The 23086-nt window shown below is 41.1% G+C and overlaps 1 protein-coding gene across 2 annotated transcripts in view; it reads right to left on the bottom strand.

Moving 5' to 3' along the window:
* NDUFS4 (NADH:ubiquinone oxidoreductase subunit S4) overlaps positions 1–23086 on the bottom strand; it is a 207779-nt gene that overhangs the window by 54106 nt on the left and 130587 nt on the right. The window contains exon 3 of one of the 2 annotated variants that reach the window (XM_077462752.1): positions 7635–7682. The exons of the other annotated variant lie outside the window; for it this stretch is intronic. Within the exon in view, the coding sequence (XP_077318878.1) occupies positions 7635–7682 (48 nt within the window). The remainder of the gene's footprint in view (positions 1–7634; positions 7683–23086) is intronic. 2 annotated transcript variants of the gene reach the window in all.

The following is a 23086-nucleotide window of genomic DNA, read 5'->3' on the forward strand; positions in this document are numbered from 1 at the left end:
TGCCACCTCTACGCATACCAATTTACAATTATTTCTCAGTACCATTAATGCTATACTTAGTTTGATGCCCCCGGTGTATTCTCTTGGTCCTGCAGGTGTATCCAGCCTCCAAGTACTCCTATCTTGGTCTGAGGTTCCCTGTTTTGAGACTGTCCATCTGAAGACCTTACCATGTGATGAGCCTGATTTTAACTGTCACAATGAGAGTTGCCATGTCTCTTTTCACCACTATAAACCTGTTACTACACTCAGATTACACACTGCTGTTCTCATCCGTTTGCCTAGAGATACTCAAGTCTTTACAGAGGTGCTGCATCCGGTGCATTGAGATTAGCAGAAAATTACCCCAAACACTCAAACTGGACTCTTAATTTTTTGCTGTTCTATATAGACATTTATGCACACACACACCACTTATTGTGCTATATACCCCATTACTACTGTATATATGCTTTATATATTTAAAAATGTGTCTTTTTTTCTCATGAAAGTGGAGTTACCCTTCAAAAGGCCAGTAAAGTGTGCTGCAGTACTTATGTGCTACCAAGAGACATTTTAATCCCAGGAGAGAGCACAGTGATAGAGATGAGATCATCAGTTTGCTGCTTCTGCTTTCAATGTCCATTGACAGGTTGGGGGAGTGAGAAGATCTGTTACTCAAGTGCAATAGGAAACAATAAAAATTATCTGGCCTACACAACAGAGCTTTTGATAAACTGGGTACACACTATAGGAAAGTTGGGAGAACGATTGTTCGTTTTTTTGCAGCAAGTCTAAACCCAGGATGGTACTAATTGTACAAAAATTCTCATACAAAAAGCTTTTTTTTTTTGTTGCTTATGGTTTCTGATCATGCAGTGTCTTTCGCATCCAATTTTGCTCGCACCAAAACTGTACAAAAACCGCACACATTTAACTAAAATCAGAACGTTCACGTACAAGAAAAGTTTGGGAGTTTGTCCCTTCGGAAATTTTTATTTGGAAAGTGTGAATCGGATTTCAAAAGTTTTATACACATTATACGAAAATCAAAACAATTGTATGGAATTTTCTTATAATGTGTACCCAGCTTCAATTTTGAGACTGGGTGGACAGACATACAAATCCTCTACTACTCCTGTATATTTATTGTGTATTTAGGCATTTACTTGGAGTTCAGCTTTAAAGTGGTTGTAAACCCTTACAAACCACTTTGACCTACAGGTAAGCCTAGATTAAGGCTTACCTGTAGGTCCAAGAAATATCTCCTAAACCTGCACGGTTTAGGAGATATTTGCCAAAACTGTCAAATGGCAATATGCTGTGAGTGGCTGCTACCATGCGTGGGAGTGACATCATCGCGGCTTCGTCGAATGAAAGCGCAGGAGCAGCGAGACCTACCAAGAAGATGGAGGCTCCGTACACATGGGGACAGCGGTGACTTCGCTGTCTCCTGTGTCAGGTAAGTGACACATAATGGACTACTATGCGATGCAGGGTTTACTTCCTCTTTAATACATCTGTGAGGGAAGTCACAGACAGTTTTCTAATAAAGCCAAAGGTAAACCTTCGTTAGACATGGCAGTTTTACATTTACACTGACTTAGAGAATTTTCATCACATGATTGGTCTCATGCATCCATAGTGGCTCCTCTTGCTTAATCCTTATAATTGTCAATATTCTTATCTTATGAGGCCTTCAGTCTCACCCTATGTAAATGCAGCCTGTTGAGATTTCTGGTTCTAGTTCTGCTACTTTGTGAGACAAAGGATGTACAATAAGTCATTCGGGTATCAAGTATCTGCAGCCCCATCCACTAAAATAAGCCTGAAAAATCTGGTTGTAAGGTGTTACATTAGAGAGAAAAAACTGATCAGACTGTGCCTTTAGCACAGAAAAGATTCTGGATATCTGGAGAGCACAAGAAATTCTGTGACTGATTTTTATTAGCTGCCTGGAGTTTGCAGCGCACAGGGGATGTTCCACCTAAAAGTGGCGCTGGCGTATGCTGGTATGACTAACAGCAGAGATTGTTGTGAAGAGCATAAATAAAGAATCTCAAAGACGCAGAAACATTTTATACAGGTTTCATTACCTTTGCAATGTCATGTACAGAGGTAAGACTGGCATGTGTTGTCTACTCTAACTCCGATCACAGACTATTTTCTTGCTTCTTCTCTTCCAGCAGCAAATCCCAGTGCAGCATTTGGAGCTCCAAGCAGATTGTTTCTTGTTTCAGCAGCAATGACAGGAATTGTATTGGAAGACAGACAATTTAATCAAATGTTTTCTTGATTTTACAAGCCTCCAGCTTCAATCTGAACATTTTATAGCAAAGCAACAAGGTCTTGATGTTGTCACCAGATCATTGTTAATGCCAGTGAGCCATGTCTCGCTTTGTTTTTCTTCTTCACCTCATAAACCCGAATGGAAGATGTCAAATCCATCATGCTGGCAATGTGAGCTATGAGAACAGCATGTATGTCTGAGCAGTTGGGAGCATTGTTAAAAGGTAAGGCCCCTTTCACACTGGGGTGGGGGCGGCGGCGGCGTTATTTTTAGCGCTGCTTTACCAGCGATATTCAGCCACTAGCGGGGTGGATTTAACCCCTGCTAGTGGCTGAGAAAGGGTTAAAAACCACCGCAAAGCGCTGCTAACATTGATTTCAATGGGCAGGAATGGTTTAGCCTTCACCACTCCAAAAGATGTGCTAGCAGGACTTTGAGCATCCTACCAGCGCACCACTCCAGTGTGAAAGCTCCCCCCAGCCCCCTCTTATACTACCTGTGCCCCATCCTGATCCAGCGATGTTTATGAGAGCATCGGCTCTCCCAGGTTTCTCTCTCTCCTCATTGGCCCACAAATAAGAGGGAGCCATTGGCTTCTGCTGCTGTCAATCACAGCCAGTGAGCCAAAGAAGAGAGAGGCTGACCATGTCCATTCACAGGAGCATGGCTCGGGAGCGAGCTTGCCTGAGTGCTACTTATAGGAAGAGGCTTGCTGCTGGGTGCACTCAGCAGGGGGGAGGGCTGAGGCAGAAGCTCCGGTGAGGGACCAAAAAAAGAAGAGGCTGCTCTGTGTAAAACTATTGCACAGAGCAGGTATAACATTTTTTTTTTTTTATGTTTTTTAAACAACATTTGGTATCACTTAAAGCTATTTACAGCAGCTGATACCCTGGACTCTTGTTAATTAATTAATGCTTGTGATCAGCAGGAGTGTTCTGGAGCATACTCTGCATATACATCACAACCTGTGCATGTAGGACACTCGGTAGAACTACAACTCACAAAAGTCCTTGTGTGCAAACATTGCTGGGAGGGTGGCAGAGAGGTGGATGTGTGATGACATCAGAGCTGCCTAATGGCAAACCAAGTGTGGGCATGAAGTCTAGTCACCCAGTGCACAGAAAGCAGAAGGGATGACGCATCTCACCAGAAAGTTTCTAAAGTCCCAACTCTGTGCCAACAGACTTTGCTTGGAGATTGTGAAGAGAGAAGAAACATAGCTACAAAAGAATGTCACCATCATGCAAGGTCTGCGCTCATATGCCACGTTTTAAAAAAGGGATTTGTGCTGGAGATGAGCTTTAAGTAGTAATAATGAAAGATACTACTAATTGTTTTCTTCACCAATACTGAGAACCACCTGTTAAAAGTTGTGTGAGTGGGGATATAAATAACTTGATATATAAAGCATATATTGTCTCTTCTGAACAAGACAGTTCATGTCCGATAAGACATTTCCTAGATGTGAGACGACACAGTAACTGGATGTTATGACTATGGAGAGGTTTCATACCGCTGAGATAATGAAACATGTTTGATAAAAAAATGTGGTTTCCTCTTGATAACAAGTCAAGTAGACTTTTCAGAGATAGATATAAACATGTCATATTGTGCCATTAAAGAATGCAGCAATGCTAGAGCTTTATTATCTGGCTTTCACAGAACACGTAGAAAAATGATATGCTTTTTTGTGTAAGTTACATACAGGGGGTCCCTCGTTAGGAAATTTTCCTCCTGTTTGTAATTCGGAAATGTTCGTAAGTCGGCCGCGCATGCGCAGAATGACAATTACAGGCATTTCCGATGTTCCCGTCGAATGCCGTTCAGCGCATGCGCAGCAAATTACGGATATTTCTGACATTTCCCAAGGCTCGTCTGGCCGCTTGCGCAGAACGGCAGGTGATCTGCGCAGAGGGTCCCCACAGTGCCCTGTTCGAAAGTAGGAGTGGTTCGTAAGTCGGGCGTTCGTAAGTCGGGGACCCCCTGTATAGTATGACCTCTATTAATGAGAAGCATGTACAGTAAATACACTCTTGCATATGAGCTTCTGTATAGGCCATATACTGCATGCCTGTGATAAACAAATCACAATTTGAAGGCTGATGGGAAAACAGCCTAACATAAAAGTTCTGAGTTTGAAATAAGAATTCTGAAGTATAAAAGGTCTTCAATCATGTGATCCTGGGATTAGTAGAAATTCATAGACAGTAAGGGTATACTGACACCTTCAGGAGGAATTGGACACTGGCAAAAAAAAAAAGCCTTTGGCTAGCCAGGTACAACCCCTCCCATACCCATCATGTCTCAGTGTTTTGCTAGTACCCCTGGCCTTTGGCCAGCCAAGTACAACCCCTCCCACTCCCATTATGCTTCAATGGGATGTATTTTCTCTACTGAGAAAAGTTTAACTAGGGCAACCTCCTATGCATACTATACAACAGCTGCTACAGTGATTCTTCACAAGGATCAGCAAAGTATGCAATATGCACATTTACATTGGTCCAAGCTGGACCATTGTAACTACGCTAAAAACAAATACTGTACATGGAATGCAACAAAAATATTTTTTTCTTCAATCAAGACTTTAAGGTAACGTTGCCGAGATGAGCTCCTTTTGAAGCAATTCAAAACAGCCAATCCACAAATATGCCTTGAGGCCGGTCCTGGGCCCCACCAGGACAAAGGCCCCCTGCAATGTCACCTTCTGGCACTGCGCCCAGACTTGTGTATCAAGTTAGTTAGCTGCAGAGCTCTTTATAGGTCCAGAACCATGGCAGAACATCTGGTGTAACCCAGTCTCAAACTAGTATGTCCAAGGGCAGGGTGAAAGCTAGACCTAGACTGAGTTACAGGTACTGAGCTTCGCCTGTGGATCTTCCCGCCACAGCTCTAATGTTAAGGGATGCATGGTTTACACGTCATTTAGTTCTTGCTGCTGCCTGGCTATTGACCTCTAATGCTCTCAGCAGCAGGTCTGCGTACCCAAGGTTCTCTTGGTGTTTTAAGTAGCCTCAGTCTAACATTTCAAATGAAAGAAGATCAGTTCTATGGTGTTGGCATTCTTCAGCTCACAATCTACTAACCGTCCCCTCAGGGACCTGACACAGATAGCCCAGATCACGCTCTTCTCAGATGGCCCAATTCCCCCTGGCTCCATCCAGTGTGGCCTCTTGCCCAACGTTACCCAAGGAGGAGTTTACTAGATTTTATGGACATAAATTACAGTCATATTGGTTGACTCAATGCCTACACCTCCAGAGTCTTTCGGCATTCCTGCCACTGAAATGGCCTCGGAGCCATTCTACTACAGATGGGCTGTAGTATGAGGAATCTCATGACTTTGTTCTGGATGATTAGTTCCTGAGGAGCTACAAGCAACTGATATTGCTTCAAAGATGCCAGATTATTGGGTTTTTATTGATGAAGTGTGAACCACTTTAAAGATGAACAGCCAAGATGTGTCATTACTAGTCTGGACTCCCTAAAGACTATCAAAATATTTCCTGTCCACTCTTACTCAAGCCAGTTCTATATGAAGACTCCTCCAAACATTTTTCTGACAAATATCCAATTGATGAGACTTGTTAAGATATGGGCTATCCCCACGACACAAACAAAACATTAACTGTTCCTGTTGAGGATGCCACAGAGTTCAAGAACCCTGTTAACAAATATCTGAAAACCCTTTTCAAAGTGTTATTTTAGCTAGCGGGTCCAGCTGTGCAACCTGCTATAGCTGTAATGCCAATCCTCCTGCCCCGAAACTAAAAGGGGTTCCTTTTTTTTTTTTTTACTCCAGGCCACCAACTCCTAGTCAGACCCAAGTCAGGACCAAAATCAATAGAAAACCTTAAGCCCCCAAACAAGTCATTTTTAGCATAACATGGGGGACATCTGTTAGACGTTATGGATACCTTGTTAGCAAGCAACTCAGATGCATGGGTAAAGCCCGTGGTCTCCAGGGTCTACAAAATAGAAATTCGTGCTCTACTTCCAACAAATTCTGTATTGTTCAAATTGCCTACGTCTCTGCACAGGCTAGTAGCTCTTTATGCCCCTCTTTGAACCAAGTAGTGATTGCTATTGTTCCAACTGCGGAAAGGATTCCAAATTTTAATTCCAACCTTTTCACTGTTCCAAAACCAAAATGGGGCTGATTTTGGATCTGAAAGGCCTCCATTAGAGATACTTTCTAGCCTTCCCATTTTTCCAGCATATCATCTCTACTTTGTTTTCTGTGGGCACCCAGAACTGCCAGTTTTTAGCCTTAGTATTTGGCCTGTCTTCCTACACTTAAAGAGAACCAGTTCTGACTGTGTATGCAAGAATATAACTGACCAGTAGAAAATTTCTACCGATGCATTCAGCACACATTTATGTTGGCTCCAACGTGCAACCACTGGCTCACAAAGCATACCTAGAATCCCCAACATGACTGAAATATGCCAAAGTCCTGTGTCCACCCTCTTCTGCTAAGTGCGACCTAGAGACAATGAGACAGTTCTGTAAGTTATAGTGTATGAATACCGCCTCTTTTTTTTTGGAGAGAGCAGAAAATATTAAAAACCCTTGCCAGTTTATTTATTGCTTTAGATACAACAGAAAATGAAGACTATAACATACTGAGGGGGAGTTCCCTCTTAGATAGTTGTCCACCGAACATGTCCCCCTTTGGAAGATGTTGCCCTACCTCTTGTTCTATGGACTCTAAACTCTAATACTCAAACTGTAAAATAAATGATTTCAGCTCAGTTTCTTTCTCTGACATCAGTACACTAGTACTGTGGCCACCATTACAAATAGAGGGGTGAATTGCTTTAGTGGAGATAGACTGCAATAAAAATCCAATAGATGGAGTAACCCTTTCCCACTATATATTTATTGCCTAAAGATACATTTTAAACCTATAGTAACAACTACCGAATTCTGCTGTCCAGTCCCCAAATATTATATAAATATTATGCTGCATGACCAGCTCTGAATCATGTCCACAGTCTGGGTGATGAGAATACTTACCAGACTGCGTCAAAGTATTTCACACACACTTGACATCTAAAGGGCACAGAAGCGTCGATATTCTTATTTCTTTGGAGGGGAACTCACGAGTCTAGACCTAGTGATTTCCATGGCTTACAGCACACTTGTGAATGTTCCATCTCTGTCTTTTACAAATGACAAGAATCTCTATCCTTCAGTGACATTACAATGAATGAAAGCCTGGGCAGTACAATTCTACCAACACAATATGATTTCTTGAAAGGAACTGTGTGGCACCAGCCTAAACTCATGACTGAGGAGGTCAAGGAGAAATCACTGTGCAACTTTAAAAGCTATTCCAGTTAGCAAGGAAAATCAATCACTTAACTGTTAGCAGAATCCTGGAAACACTGCAACTGTGGTTTAGAGAGATTATCTAGAAAAAAATAAAAAATCCACCATGCAAATTAAGTTATAATACTTGATCATAAGCAAATGTGCAGTGCTATAATATCCAAAACACACCTTATTACTAATATAATGTGCATTAGTGCTGTGAAAATAGATAATCCAATTAAATCATACAAATTAGGGATGCACCAATACCATTTTCTTTTTTTTTTTTTTTTTGAGTAAAGATACTTTTTTCTTTAGTACTCGCCGATACCAATTACCGATGGCTACCGCAAATGCTTTGTTTTCACTTCAGCTGTGAGCAACGGTACAAAGCATTGAAAAGGTATTTACAAATTAAATTGATTTTTGTTTTTAATTTTGCGCTTTTTCCAATATGAAATGTGTAAATATATGCTAATATATATATATGCGCAAAAATATTCACTAACAAAGCAAACAAAACCGAAAAGTTTTAAATTGTTTATAAAATAGATGTGAAAAAAAGGAACGCATGAAAATAATTAAATGAAGGAGGCCGATTAGCGTAAATTAAGGGTTAATAAGGGGTAAAACAGAGGAATATTTGTTCATCTCTTTGATCTGCAGATGAGATGAAGAAACAGAAAGGTACAAAAAGAAACAATGTTTCTTTTTATTTTAATTTTAGTGTTTCAACGGTTGAGTTGTAAATAAACATTGGCAGCTGCTTTTTTTTTTTTTCACAGTTCCAATTACCGGACTTCTTTAGCACTTTAGCTGTCAACAGGGGAGACCCACGGACAGCTCAAAGAACTGAGCCTGAAAGTATCGGTTTCAGATATCAGTGCATCTGCGTGTGTGTGTGCGTGTGCGTGTGCGTGTGCGTGTAAAAATATATAAGTCCCTAAAATATAAAAGTGAAAAAACCGTGTCCATTCAAAAGTAAAAACAACTTGATCCAAAATGATAGAGTATCCTGCAATTGTGTATTCCACAGCGGTGCTTATATTCACTCCACTCCTATCGTCCTCAAAAGTAGTGCAGATGTATATCAATGCAGATGCGTGCCATCCCCCCCTACCCTCCAGGAGTAACCTCACCTGAAGCAGTGCGACCACCACAACTACATAGGGTCAGATACAGCTTTTTAGCCTCTCCAGGACTACACCAGATCTCTTCCCCATCCCTTGCTCCCAGGTGGCCCTACTTATTTGTGTGTGTGTGGGGGGGGGGGGGGGGTCGCACTGCTTCAGGTGACATAATGGTACCCCAAGGGGAGGGTGGGAGTACCTGCGGTAATATACATCTGCACTACTTTTGAGTATATAAGCACCACTGTGGAACATATACAATTGTGGGATACACTATCCTTCTGGATCAAGTTGTTTTTACTTTTGTATGGACACTTTTTTCACTTGTATATTTTAAGGAATATATATATATATATATATATATATATATATATATATATATATATATATATATATATATACACACACACACACACACACACACAACATATATTCAATATTGATTTGTTTTTTGTTTTTACATAAATTGATTTGTAGGATTGTATTGGATCATCTATTTTCACAGCACTTATGCACATTATATCTGTAATCAGGTGTGTTTTGTTTTGTGTTTTAAGCTGTGCAGTTGCTTATGATCATTTCAGTTACACATGTGGGATAGTGTCAGCAGCTTTTAAGGTTTGCACATTTAATATTTAGTAGTGGGCGTGTATCTAGAAAAGCTATACCAGCTGGGAAATGATCATTCAACACATTTTCAGGGCTAAAATACCTGAGTTTTCTGTCTCGCACTGTGTTTCCACCCACCAGCCTCTGTGTGATGAAAGTCAGCCTGTAGTGTAGAAATTACATAAAACCAGAGTGGGAAATGCAGGCACTGTATTCCCCTCAAAGTCCAGAAGCGTTAATGTGCGTCCTGCTAAGTAAGCAGCACTCAGAAGGGACCAAAAAAAAAGTTCAAAGTGCAAAAAAAAGCTCTAACATTAGCTAATAGAGGGCTATGGAGAGGGGTAGGGGTGTGGAGAGGGGTAGGGGTAAACCGCCCCCTCTAAAAGAACATACTGATTAGTGCTAGTGGTAATAACAGCTGCTAGCAATAATTGCATGTAAAATCTGGCAGGCTGGTTGTACCCAAGTTGATAGATCAACTTTGGTATATTCAGCCTGCCCGTACATGGTTTGAATCTTTGCCAGTTCCTACTAAACCAGCCAAGATTCAAACTATCTATGGATAGCTTTAATCTGAATAATTATCTATAGACTAAGAACAGTATCTCTCTAGAGGGTCAATAGTAATGTCCTTTCAAAGCCTGTACTGTACAACCAATCACATTCAAGCTTCCTAGGCAAGTCAAACTGATTAGCGCCTATAAGGAACTTCTTAGTGCTGATATTTTCTTTTTTTTCCTTTAAGCTGCAATTGGCAAACAAGAAGGGGATTTCAGTATCAAAAGAAGCATGTTATAGGATTACCATATTTACAGAACAAATGGAGTGGGGAGTGGATTGGAGCAGCAGAGCAATGTCAAGATGTGTTCATTTCAAGGTTTCATTCTCAATTTTCACTGGAATGTACATTTACTTTTTTGTGTAGCTCAGTTTTGGGCAAACTTTTTTCCTATCAAATGGCAAATATCAATTTAAAAAAAGCAGCTGTTTAACATAAAATATCAGGTCTTACACTAGCTACACAATATTTTCCTTAAAAAAAAAAAAAAAAAAAACCTCATGTGAATCTGCTGCTACAGGATAACTTTGGCAAATCAAACTTGTGGTCTCTGAGACGTCAAAGGAAAATATACCGTTTACTGCAAGGGCAGTTGCGCTAGAGGAGAAAGCTCTATTGATTGCCATCATCCAATCAAGTGCAAGCAAAAATGCATTTATTTTTATTTTTTTTGCATGTTCCCATCAGATCTAGAGCAATTGCACTTGTAGTGCACAGACTATTTGCCTTTAGTAAATCAAACCCCAGTAAATTCCACTCTCTACCTTCTGCAGCTTAGCCGATTGGTCTTGTGTCTGCTCTTCACCATGATGTCACACTAGGATGGATCAGGACTAATAGCAACTATAAGGGAACTGGCATATCATGTGACCAGAGTTTTAGGATAATAATTGGGGCAGTTAGTTTTTGGATAAGGTATGGGAGGGGGGAGCAGAAAAATAAATGTATCTCCCCAGAAGTGAGCATTTTCACTATAAAATAACAAGCTTACTATAATAAAGTATAGAATGTTATCACCATTGCCAAAATATGTTGGGTGGAAACAACACTTCATACAGAGACATGCTAGTGTTGCTATCACTGGGGAAAAAAAAAATGGGAAAACATGACAAGGGATTCTATATCTACAATCTGCTGTACCTATATAAATAGGCTAAAAATAAGAAACAAGGATTTAAAGCTGGGATCCAAACAGCTACCTGGGATCCATACATCACAGGGTCACAAGGGCAATACTTTGTAGTGGGATTAGCAATCTCACCATCAATCACTTTTAGAAAGTTCCTGCTTGTTTTTATTTAGCCCACCCAGTATCTCTTCTGTAATTCAATCACAAACCATTCTCTGTTCAATCCTGGCTTGTCAAGGCTTATATCCAACTTCTGGGTCTTCTGCTAATTACCACTTTTATGTAACCTTTATTACTCTCTTTTTTTATATTAAAAAATGTAAAAAAAATAAACAAAAACAACTTGTGTGCGTTTATGTATGTATACAGTGCCTTGAAAAAGTATCCATACCCCTTGAAAAGTACCCATTTTGTCATGTTACAACCAAAAAAAAAGTATGTTGAGCGTCACTGTCCTGCTGGAAGGTGAACCTCCATCCCAGTCTCAAGTCTTTTGCAGACTATAACAGGTTTTCTTCTAAGATCGCCCTATAGTTGGCTCTATCCATCTTCCCATCAACTCTGATGAGCTTCCCTGTCTCTGCTGAAGAAAAGCATCCCCATAACATGATGCTGCCACCACCATGTTTCACAGTGGGGAGAGTGTGTTCAGAGTGATGTGCAGTGTTAGTTTTCTGCCACACATAGCGTATCATCTGATCAGAGCACCTTCTTCCACGTTTGCTGTGTCCCCCACATGGCTTCGCCTATGACTTTTTCAACAATGGCTTTCCTCTTGCAGGTCTTCCATAAAGGCCAGATTTGTGGAATGCACTATTAGACAGATTCTCCCACCTGAGCTGTGGATCTCTGCAGCTCCTCCAGAGTTACCATGGGACTCTTGGCTGCTTCTGATTAATGCTCTCCTTGCCCGGCCTGTCAGTTTAGATGGATGGCCATGTCTTGGTAGGTTTACAGTTGTGCCATACTCTTTCCATTTTCGTATGATGGATTGAACAGTGCTCTGTGAGATGTTTGAAGCTTGGCATATATAACCTAACCCCGCTTTAAACTTCTCCACAACTTTATCCTTGACCTGTCTGGTGTGTTCCTTGGCCTTTGTGATGCCATTTGTTCACATCGGTTTTCTAACAAACCTCTGAGGGCTTCACAGAAAAGCTGTATTTATACTTTGATGAAATTACACACATGTGGGCGCTATTTACTAATTATGTGACATGTGACTTCTGAAGGCAATTGGTTCCACTGAAGTAAAGGGGGCGGAATACAAATGCACACCACACTTTTTAGATACTTTTTTGCGAAAAAAAAAAAAAAAGTATAATTTTCCTTCTACTTCACAATTATGTGCCACTTTGTGTTGGTCACATAAAATCCCAATAAAATACATTTTCATTTTTGGTTGTAACTTGACAAAATGTGGAACATTTCAAGGGGTAGTGTGTGTGTGTGTGTGTGTGTGTGTGTGTGTGTGTGTGTGTGTGTGTGTGTGTGTACACACACACATTCATCAGCCATAACAATATGACATTATGACCACCGACAGGTAAAGTGATTAACATCGATTATCTGAATACAAAATCATCTGAAGATGGGTGGAATACATTAGGCGGCAGAGTGCATATATCGTCCCTGAAGTTGATGTGTTGAAGTATAAAAAATGGGCAATCATAAGGATTTGTGCGATTTTGACAAAGGGCCAAACTCTGATGACTCGGCCAACTTCAAGCCTGAAGCTCTCACTGCCATTTTAAGCATATTTTTACTAACCTGTCAGTGTACAAGAGGGACAGCCGACAATGGATGCCCCATAGTGGGCCTATGGGTGACGTCACCAAATTGGAAATGCATCCATTGTCAGTGATCTCACTAAAGCTGGCCGCTGGAGAGATCATGTGACCAGAATGGCGCTTCCTCAGCATAGGTAACAATAGACATTTTTTCCTGTAGAGGACAATTAGAATAGGCTGAAAATGAGGGTGGAGTAGCTTTAACTACAGTTAGGATTTGATTGAACTTCTACTTTAAAGGATGGTGGTGAACATAATTTCAGTACTATGACAGATTGATGAATTATAATATATAATACATATAAAGCCTTATTCTTGGAGAGTAGTTATGCCCTGTTTTATTTGGTGAAGCTACCACAGAAATAAAGCAGGCAGCAGTGGTGTAACTGCTATCACAGAAACCAAGACGGAATGTGGGGCTGTCAAAGGTAAAGTACGTCTGGATAAAAAGACCAGTGTGGAAAATTCAGCCTGTCAGTTGTCGGTGCCATTCAAAAGGTTGAACATTTCCATTACAATTAGGCCTCATGCACACTGGACGCTTATTCAGCTGCTGTTTTTGGCTTCAGGCATTTTTTCTGCAACCAGTAATCTCCCCAGTATGATATGTAGTATGTGTTGAAACACACATAGGCTATTAGCAGTTTTTTGGCAGGGATGTTTTTTGGCTGGGAAAAACCCCAGAACTAGTGGGGTTTAAGAGGCGTTTTCAGCTATAAAAACACGCTAAACTCTGATAAAAGTTTAAAAACGCGTAAAAACTTGGCTATTTGACGTTTTTGAGCCATAAGCTTCTGTGGGAGTATAGCTTTGCAAAAAAAAAAAAAAAAAAAAAGCTGCAAAACTCATTCTACAGCTACAGCTTTCCACAACTAACACTGCTGGCATTTTTATGGTGCCCAGTGTGCATGAGGCATTAGGCCACAACACATTAGGCGACAACATAGTGTGGTTAAGTCCAACCCTACAAGAATGCTCTACAAAACTACATCCACTCAATTAAGGGATCTTGCACACGGATGGCTGAACCCGTTCAATGTAAATGCTGGCGTCTCTCACCTTTGGGAAGCCTAAGTGCAGTCTACAGCCTGCCATAGAAATGAATAAATGTACACCACTGTACTCAGGTATACATCATAAGTATAGCGTACAGGCATAAGCAAAAAAAATACGTTTAATAACCGATTTGCATTTTAATGAGTGAAATAAGTATTTGATACCCTATACGCAAGATTTCTGGCTCCCAGGTGTCTTCTGTACAGCTAATGAGCTTAAAGTGCCTCTAGTCTCAGTTTGGAAGAAGAAGAAGGAGAAGGAGAAGGAGAAGGAGAAGGAGGAGAAGAAGGAGAAGGAGAAGAAGGAGAAGAAGGAGAAGAAGGAGAAGAAGGAGAAGAAGAAGAAGAAGGAGAAGAAGAAGAAGAAGGAGAAGAAGAAGGAGAAGAAGAAGGAGAAGAAGAAGGAGAAGAAGAAGGAGAAGAAGAAGAAGAAGAAGAAGAAGAAGAAGAAGGAGAAGGAGGAGGAGAAGAAGAAGGAGGAGGAGGAGGAGGAGGAGAAGGAGGAGGGAGGGAGGAGGGAGGAGGGAGGAGGGAGGAGGGAGGGAGGAGGAGACCTGTCCACAGAAGGAATCAGATTCTAATCTCTCCACCATGGCCAAGACCAAAGAGCTGTCCAAGGATGTCAGGGACAAGAGCTGGGACCATAGTCATCAATACAACAATTAGGAACACACTACGCCATGAAGGACTGAAATCCTGCTGCACCTATAAAGGTCCCCTTGCTCAAGAAAGCACATGTTCAGGCCCATCTGAAGTTTGCTAATGAACATCTGAATGATTCAGAGAACTGGGTGAAAGTGTTGTGGTCAGATGAGACCGAAATCGAACTCTTTGGCATCAACTAAACTTGTCGTGTTTGGAGGAGGAGGAATACTGCTTATGACCCCAAGAATACCATCACCAATGTCAAACATGGGAGGTGGAAATATTATGCTTTGGGGGGTGTTTTTCTGCTAACGGTACAGGCCGACTTTGCGGCATTGAGGGGCCAATGTATTGTAAAACCTTGGATGAGAACCTTCTTCCCTCAGCCAGAACATTCCAGTATGACAATAACCCAAAACACACGGCCAAGGCAACAAAGAAGTGCCTCAAGAAGAAGCAGATTACGGTCCTGGAGTGGCCTAGCCAGTCTCCAGACCTTAATCCCATAGAAAATATGTGATAGGAGATGAAGGTTCAAGTTACCAAACGTCAGCCTTGAAACCTTAATGACTTGGAGAGGATCTGCAAAGAGGTGTGGGACAAAATCCCTCCTGAGATGTGTGCAAACCTGGTGGCCAACTACAAGAAGCATCTGACTTCCGATTGCCAACAAGGGTTTTGCCACCAAGTACCAAGTCATGTTTTGCGAAGGGGTCAAATACTTATTTCACTCATTAAAATACAAATCAATTTATAAACTTTTTGAAAAGTGTTTTTCAGGATTTTTTTGTTTTGTTCTTCTGTCTCTCACTGTTGAAATAAACCTACCATTAAAATTATAGACTGATCATTTCTTTGTTAGTGGGCAAACATACAAAATCAGCAGGGGATCAAATACTTTTTTCCCTCACTGTAAGGTGGCCACACATTAAGCAAATGTCTTTCCTGCAACCATGGGGGAGGGAAGCCGCCCCCCCCGCTGGGAGAAGATGGTGATTATAGCTAGCAACAACAAGAGAATCCGACAGGCTGCTTGTACCCAAGTTGATTGATCAACTTGGTACATTCAGCACATTAACAGTCTGAATCTTGTCCGTTTCCTGGTGAACTGGCTGACATTTGAACTATGTATGGCTGGCCTAAGGTGTTCTTGTGCAGGTAGTTCACAGAAAGCAATACACATACAAGTGAAGCTACACTGCAAATTGTGGTCTCTAACCTAACAGAGCTCCCAACCTAAGACATACAGTATATAGTAATGAATATATTGAGAGCTTGTAGGCCATGATGGTAGCCCCCTTTTTCTTCAAAGGTGCAACACATCAGAAGATCAAAATCGTTCTGTGGCAGCTGAAGACCTTTGGCATGTATATGCATAAAAAACAAGCATGCAAGGGTAAAAGGTAGTACTGCAGGGTACACAAACAGAACATTTGTTTGAAAGAAACAAAAAATTCAAACGACCGACTTCTGTTGAACAGACAGCAGTCAGTACACATGCACTAGAAGTCGGCTGGTTCCTGCTGAACTGGCCGACTTTTGGTATTTGTATAGCCAACTTTAGGCTGGTGTACACAGTGCTTCCTGGACACAGCACAATAGCAGTGGACAGCACTTGTCTCAATAAAAAGGTAGACAGAGCAGACCGTTAACTGCTATTCACAATACACATACACATTATATGACAATTTCGTTTTTGGTTGTAGTTTTCCTTTTAAAGTGGACTTGATCTCAATAGGTATAGTTTTACCATGCTGTAGGGAACATTTAGAAGCATTAATGGTGCCTAAGCAGTATCTAGACTGCATAGACTGGGTGCTGAATCAGTAGGGTTCACCATGTTGTTGTTCCACAGACTGGCTGCTATGTCCCCACTATCCCAGGGCAGTGCATCAAAACAGTGCATCAGTTTCTGTTTATACTCAATGATGGAGCATACACTGGAGACAATTACTGTATTTATTGGCGTATAACACTCACTTTTTCACCATGAAATTAGGGTGAAAATAGCGCATGCGTGTTATACGCCAATTCTTCACTTTTAGCTACCTCGGAGGGGACGGGGGGGGGGGGGGGGGCACTTGTCCTGCTCCCCTCCCTGTCCCCTGTAGGCTGCAGATGGGCATTGATCAGACTGCACTAATGGCAATGGTGAGGCTGCTGCATTGATGGGCAATGGTGAGGCTGCTGCATTGATGGGCAATGGCGAGGCTGCTGCATTGATGGGCAATGGCGAGGCTGCTGCATTGATGGGCAATGGCGAGGCTGCTGCATTGATGGGCAATGGCGAGGCTGCTGCATTGATGGGCAATGGCGAGGCTGCTGCATTGATGGGCAATGGCGAGGCTGCTGCATTGATGGGCAATGGCGAGGCTGCTGCAGGGCATTGATCAGGCTGCATTGATGGCAATGTGGAGGCTGCAGATGGGCACTGACCCTTATTTTGCTTCAAAGTTGCTTACTTAAAAGATTTTTTTTTCCCCTGAAGCGTCCCTCTTAAAATTAATGTGTGTTATACGCCGATAAATACGATAACTTGACTTCCCTACCACCCACATGACCATGCTCTAGCCTGGCCATTGGTGGCTCACACATCAAGCAACTCCACTGTCAGAAGAAGAAAAGATAACATGCACCTCCAACAAGGAAGCACCAAGTAGTTCCACATCCTATGGCAAATGAACAGAAAGAGATATATCTATATAGATATACTTTTTTTTTTTTCCTCTGAGATATTTGACCTTGGGTTCCACGAAAGTGTTATTACAGCACAACCTGGAAAACATTACATAATGTTTCAAAATGAAACACGCAAATGGGCCAACATACACCATGAAATGATTATTTTCTTATTATAGCTTTGACAAAGATATATCAGTGTGACAAATTCTAGGTTCAGGAAAAACTGTGAAAGTTTAATATACATTTTGCTTTAACATGTCAACCTGATTTTATTGTCGCAGTACAAACTGTGATTAACTATGAAAGTTACATTCTACACAAGTTCCTCAGAATTCTGGTTCTACCCAGCACTGTATAGAATGCTACACATCCCTCCAAGGTGTGCAGAGAGGGTTTATTTTCCTAGAATATTAGAGGACTCAAACTTGAAAGGATTATAAACAAATATTTTGGTCCTCCTGGCTCCCCTTTAAACCACCGCAGAATATGCGTAGCCAATTGTGGGCCTTCCCAACTTTGTGTACCGTCACCTTTCTGCGACGCTTATCTTGACGCAAGGAACAGATTATGAGTTGGGGGGCCAGAGGCACCTATTTAAGTCCCACTTCCGTTTGCCACTCTTCTAAAAACCCCCCTCCCATAATCCCATCTAATCCTTGTGTTCCCCCCCCTTTTTCCTCTCTCCGACCTCCTCCTGATCTCCTCTTTTATCCTCCTTATACTTTCTTTCCCATTAGCCTTCCGATGACAGGAGCTCTTTACATCTTAAAGCGGAGTTCCACTCAAAAGTGGTACTTCCACTTATCCGTTTCCTCCCCCCTCTGGTGCCACATTTGGCACCTCTCAGGGGGGAAGGGAGTGAGAACAGGTACCTGTTTTTGACTGGTACCATTCCCCTCTTATGGGAGATGGGGCTGCAGGCCTGGTTTCTCTGAGGTTTGGCCCCCTCCTCCTGCCTCCGCCGCCAGACCAACTCCATATACAGCATCAAGAGAAGTCCTGCAAACAGCATCTTTGGGGCAAGGCACTTTTAACTCTTCCCTTCCCCATTAAAAGCACCCCGCTAGCGGCCAATAAGCGCCGCTACAACAGCAGTAAAGTGCCACAAAAACGAGTGGCACTTTACTGCCAACGCCCCCTGTCCAGTGTGAAAGTAACCGCGCAAAGCCAAATGATAGCGAGAAAAAATAATGGGGGAACCCAGACACAAGAGAACAATGCATTGCTCACAGAAACGTACACAAGTTTTGTGGTTGGATTATCCGATTAACAATCATTTGTATGAATTGTTTCTAGCAAGAAAATTACTGTTTTAAATGTCAAATATTCTCAAGAATATATTATAAAATACACATACAGTATCTCAAGCTATGGCAAAATTAGATTGCCATGGACTAATTATATTATAAATATATTTATTTGTATTTTTTAGCTTTGCACGATTCTGCCTGAGATTCACTATTTTTTTTGCTTAGAATAAAGATCGCAATTCTCTCAATTCTCGCAGCAGAACATCTTTCACATTATACAAACAAATTGGGCTAACTTTCGTTTTTTAAATTCAATAAAGTGTTTTTTGTTCCAATGCAGCCCCGCCCCAGTGTAAAAGTAGCCTTTTTACCTTTTTATCTCAGCCAAAGCCTAGTTGTAAGAAACTTGGCAGGCTGCCTGTTTTGTTTTTTTGACAGCTGTCGGCTTGAGCAGCGAACTCTGCACTGAATCGAGGAAATGCTGTATTAAGATCGGGAGTGGGATTGAATCACGATCTCAATTCTGTAACAATTGTGCAGCTCTCTCTCTCTTTCTGCTTAGAAGATAGATCACGATTCTCTCATGATTCTCACGGCGTTCACATTAAAACAAACAAAAATAAAAAATTGGGCTAACTTTTCTTTTTCTTTTTTTTCCCCAAAATATTGCGTTTGAAAGACCGCTGGGCAAATAGTGTGATATAAAATATTGCAGCAATTGACATTTTATTCACTAGGGTCTCTGCTAAAATATATATATAATGTTTGGGGGTTCCAAGTAATTTTCTAGAAAAAAAATTGTTGATTTTAACTTAAGGAATAAGTGTCAGAAAAAGATTTAGACTAAGTGGTGAAACTTCCTGCATTTACACATTGTTTAAAAACTTGGCAGACTGCCTGGATTTTTTTCTTTACACACAGAAGTTTCCCTTTGATCTAAGAAGGAAGAGTTCCTTACAATGTTTCATGTTAAAAACTTGGCAGACTGCCTGGATGTTTTCTTTTGACAGCTGAGTGAGCAGATAAGTCTCTCCACTTGTTATATGAAAGAATTGGCAAACTCTGCAATAGAGATCACTATTTTGTAACGATTAATTGTGCAGCTTTAACACACACTCCTTGAATGGAGGACTCATCACAGAATAATCAAGACCTATCAGGTAAACTAAATTTTAGATGGCATTAATCCGCATATATAAAAATGTCTGCATTTTACCATCACCACCTAAATTATTTTAACCGGTTCCCGACCAGCGCACGCCGATGTACGTCGACAGAATGGCACGGGCAGGCATATTGGCGTACAGGTACGTCCAATCTTCAATGCCGCCCTGCCCGTGAGTCCGGTCGCGGGACCCGCAGACTCGATCGCCGCGGGCATACCCGCGATTGTCTCACGGGACGGCTGAATGGAGGAAATGCCGTGTAAACAGCATTTCTCCATTCTGCCTAGCAACTAGTGACGCTGATGTGATTGGAGCAGAGATCAGTGTTCACTAAATGAAAGCCCAACCCCCCCACAGTTAGTAACACACCCCTAGGAACACTTAACCCCTACACTGCCACCCACTGGTTAACCCCTTCACTGCCAGTGTCATTTACACAGGAATCACTGCATTTATATAGCAGCGATTACTGTATAAATGACAATGGACCCAAAAATGTGTGAAAAATGTCCGATGGGTCCCCCACAATGTCGCAGTCACAATAAAAAAAATCGCTGATCGCCGCCATTACTAGTAAAACAAAAAATAATAAAAAATTAATAAAAATGCTATAAAACTATCCCTATTTTGTAAATGCTATAACTTTTGCGCAAACCAATCAATCGCTTATTGCGATTTTTTTACCAAAAATATGTAGAAGAATATGTATCGGCCTAAACGGAGGAAAAAAAAAGTTTTTTTATATATTTTTGGGGATATTTATTTTAACAAAAAGTTAAAAATAATGCGTTTTTTTCAAAATTGTCGCTCTATTTTTGTTTATAGCGCAAAAAATAAAACCGCAGGGGTGATCAAATACCACCAAAAGAAAGCTCCATTTGTGGGGAAGAAAAGGACGTCAATTTTGTTTGGGAGCCACGTCGCACGACCGCGCAATTGTCAGTTAAAGCGGCGCAGTGCCAAATCACAAAAAGTGGTCTGGTCTTTGACCAGCAAAATGGTCCGGTCTGTAAGTGGTTAATAACTGTCACCAGAGTGGTAAAGGGTTAGGATCTTTGACAGGTTTTTATCAGATCCCCAGACGACGCTCTTTATCAGGAAATGCATTGGGAGGGGCCTCACACATGATATTGTTTCGTAAATTAGGCTGATCGCTTGGACCTGCTGGCCGTTTGTAACACATGCAGTTTTATTCCTTGGAAATTTTAAGTGTAATTTTACTTACTTTACTTTTAATTACTACACTATATGGATCTCTTTACTTTAATCCCCTCCATGAGTCAGTTTCGGCTTAGGAGTTCAGGAAGCTTCTTTTGTATTCCAGGTTGTGGTGTATGTGGCTGCTATGTAGCAAGGCGTTTAGTGATCTCTTTGAGGGATCAGAGCAGCTGGTAAGGACCTCATTAAACCATTTGTGGCGATTCCTTTCAGGAGCACTTTTCATGGTGGTGCATATTATCATGTTTTTTTTTCTTTGCAAGAGAAAAGGAATGCTGATGAACTAAGCACTTTTTGCATTTTATAGCATATTTGTATTGTAATCTTTGCGCAATTTTTGAACATGATATATGGATTTGGTAATATTGGATCAATTAGTATATGTTTAAGGCACTTTGCTGTGTTTCTTACAAGATATATTTGCATAAGGACAGTACACTTTGGAATATTGTAGTTTATTACACATCTTACCTGGAATGATGGTTTAGATGCAACAGTCCTTTTGATTAATTTTAAAACATATTTTTGCCACTTTGTTTATTCACCAACGGTGATCTAAATATTTTTTTTAGCAAGCACACGAATATGGTTTGGATTTAAGGGCAGGATCCCACTGGTGTGATGTCTGACATCGGATGCGATTCGCACTGCACTGCAAACCACATACCATCACTGTGCGATGCAATTTCAGTCATACAGAAAGAATGGCCGAATTTGCATCGCATTCAGACCAAACTCGCACAGGACCCCTTTTTTCGGTCTGCAGCAGAATCACACCCATGCGATACGATTCCTGTCCAAATTTGCAGTTTGGACTGCAATATGCGTACAGATTTGGGATGTCATTAACTTTCAATTAACACTCCTAGCAGTTTGCATATGGCAGTGTGAACTGCCGCCGGGAGACACGCGATGTGGGAACCCACAGTGGATTTGCAGGGTTCCCGCATCGCCGAGCCTCAGGGTTCTTTTTTGCCATCTGTGTTGATACTTCCCATAAAACAGATGGCATACACATAAAAACCACTGACACCGAGTCTCACACACCCATCAACATCTATTAACCAAAAAAAAATGGTTTTATTGTTGTCTGTATCCCTCCCTTCACGTCTTCCATTATGACCACATGGGAATTGAGGGGGAACAGGCAAATAAAAGACATAAAAAAAAAATTCCATACACCCAGTACATCAGACTGCGTCATAATTGCACACATACTGATGAATTTAAAATTCAAGCTAATATATTACGAGAACGTTTGAAACTTAGGGGATATAATAAATCTATTTTACGCAAAGCTTATAACAGAGCCTTGCGACATTCGCACAGTTCTGTTATACACACAAAAAAAACATCATCAACAATCTTCTACTGTCACATTCATAACTAAATTTTCCAATCATCACGTTGAACTACGCAAAGTATTGGCCTCTTTCTTGTCTCTACTACGCGAGGACCCCATTCTTGCGAATTACACTAACCCTAGACCCAATATAACTTTTCGGAGATCTAGATCCCTACAAGACCAACTGACTTCCAGCCATTTTATTCAGACTCCACAAGACTGCTCTCATTGTGGAATTTTTAGATGTGGCAGATTCCCATTTTGTCCTCTGATCCAAATTGGTCAACGTTTTACTTTACTGAATGGGGAAATAAATATTTGTCCCCAAATTCCATGCGGACTGTGACACCCGTGGAGTAGTATATCTTATGTCATGCAAATGTTCTGCCTTTTATGTAGGAAAAACCATCAGACAATTTCGCGCTCGTATTAAAGACCAAGTTTATTACTCCACGGGTGGTAAGATGGTCACGTCCATCAGTAGACATCTGGATTTATATCATAAATTTGATGATATCATTTATAGCGCTAGATGTAATCCCTCCAAACATATGTGGAGGCGACTGGGACAAATTGATCTTGAGGAAAGAAACTCTTTGGATCGAGAGGCTAAATGCTACACTTGCCCCAGGTATCAATGAATCTCAATCGTAAAAACCGTTTCTATAAATTGCTTAACTTTTCTTCCCCTCCCTGATATGTTTCAAAACTCTGTAGCTATTGCCTTATTCACTTATTTTTCGATATACCTTCGTACACACTATATTTTTTATTTATTTTTTTGTCCATTTGATTAATACATATTAATTAATTTTTGTCATATTTACGCATTTATGTTAATTGGTTGCCCGTAGGTTTGGGCAATGTTTATAAGGGTTTTCTGAGTGATGCTTATGGAGTCTGACAGTCACACTGCATCTAGATGG

The sequence above is a fragment of the Lithobates pipiens genome, unplaced genomic scaffold (assembly GCF_037356315.1).
Source record: "Lithobates pipiens isolate NorthernLeopardFrog02 unplaced genomic scaffold, aLitPip1_a1.2 Scaffold_3, whole genome shotgun sequence".
NCBI lineage: Eukaryota > Metazoa > Chordata > Amphibia > Anura > Ranidae > Lithobates > Lithobates pipiens.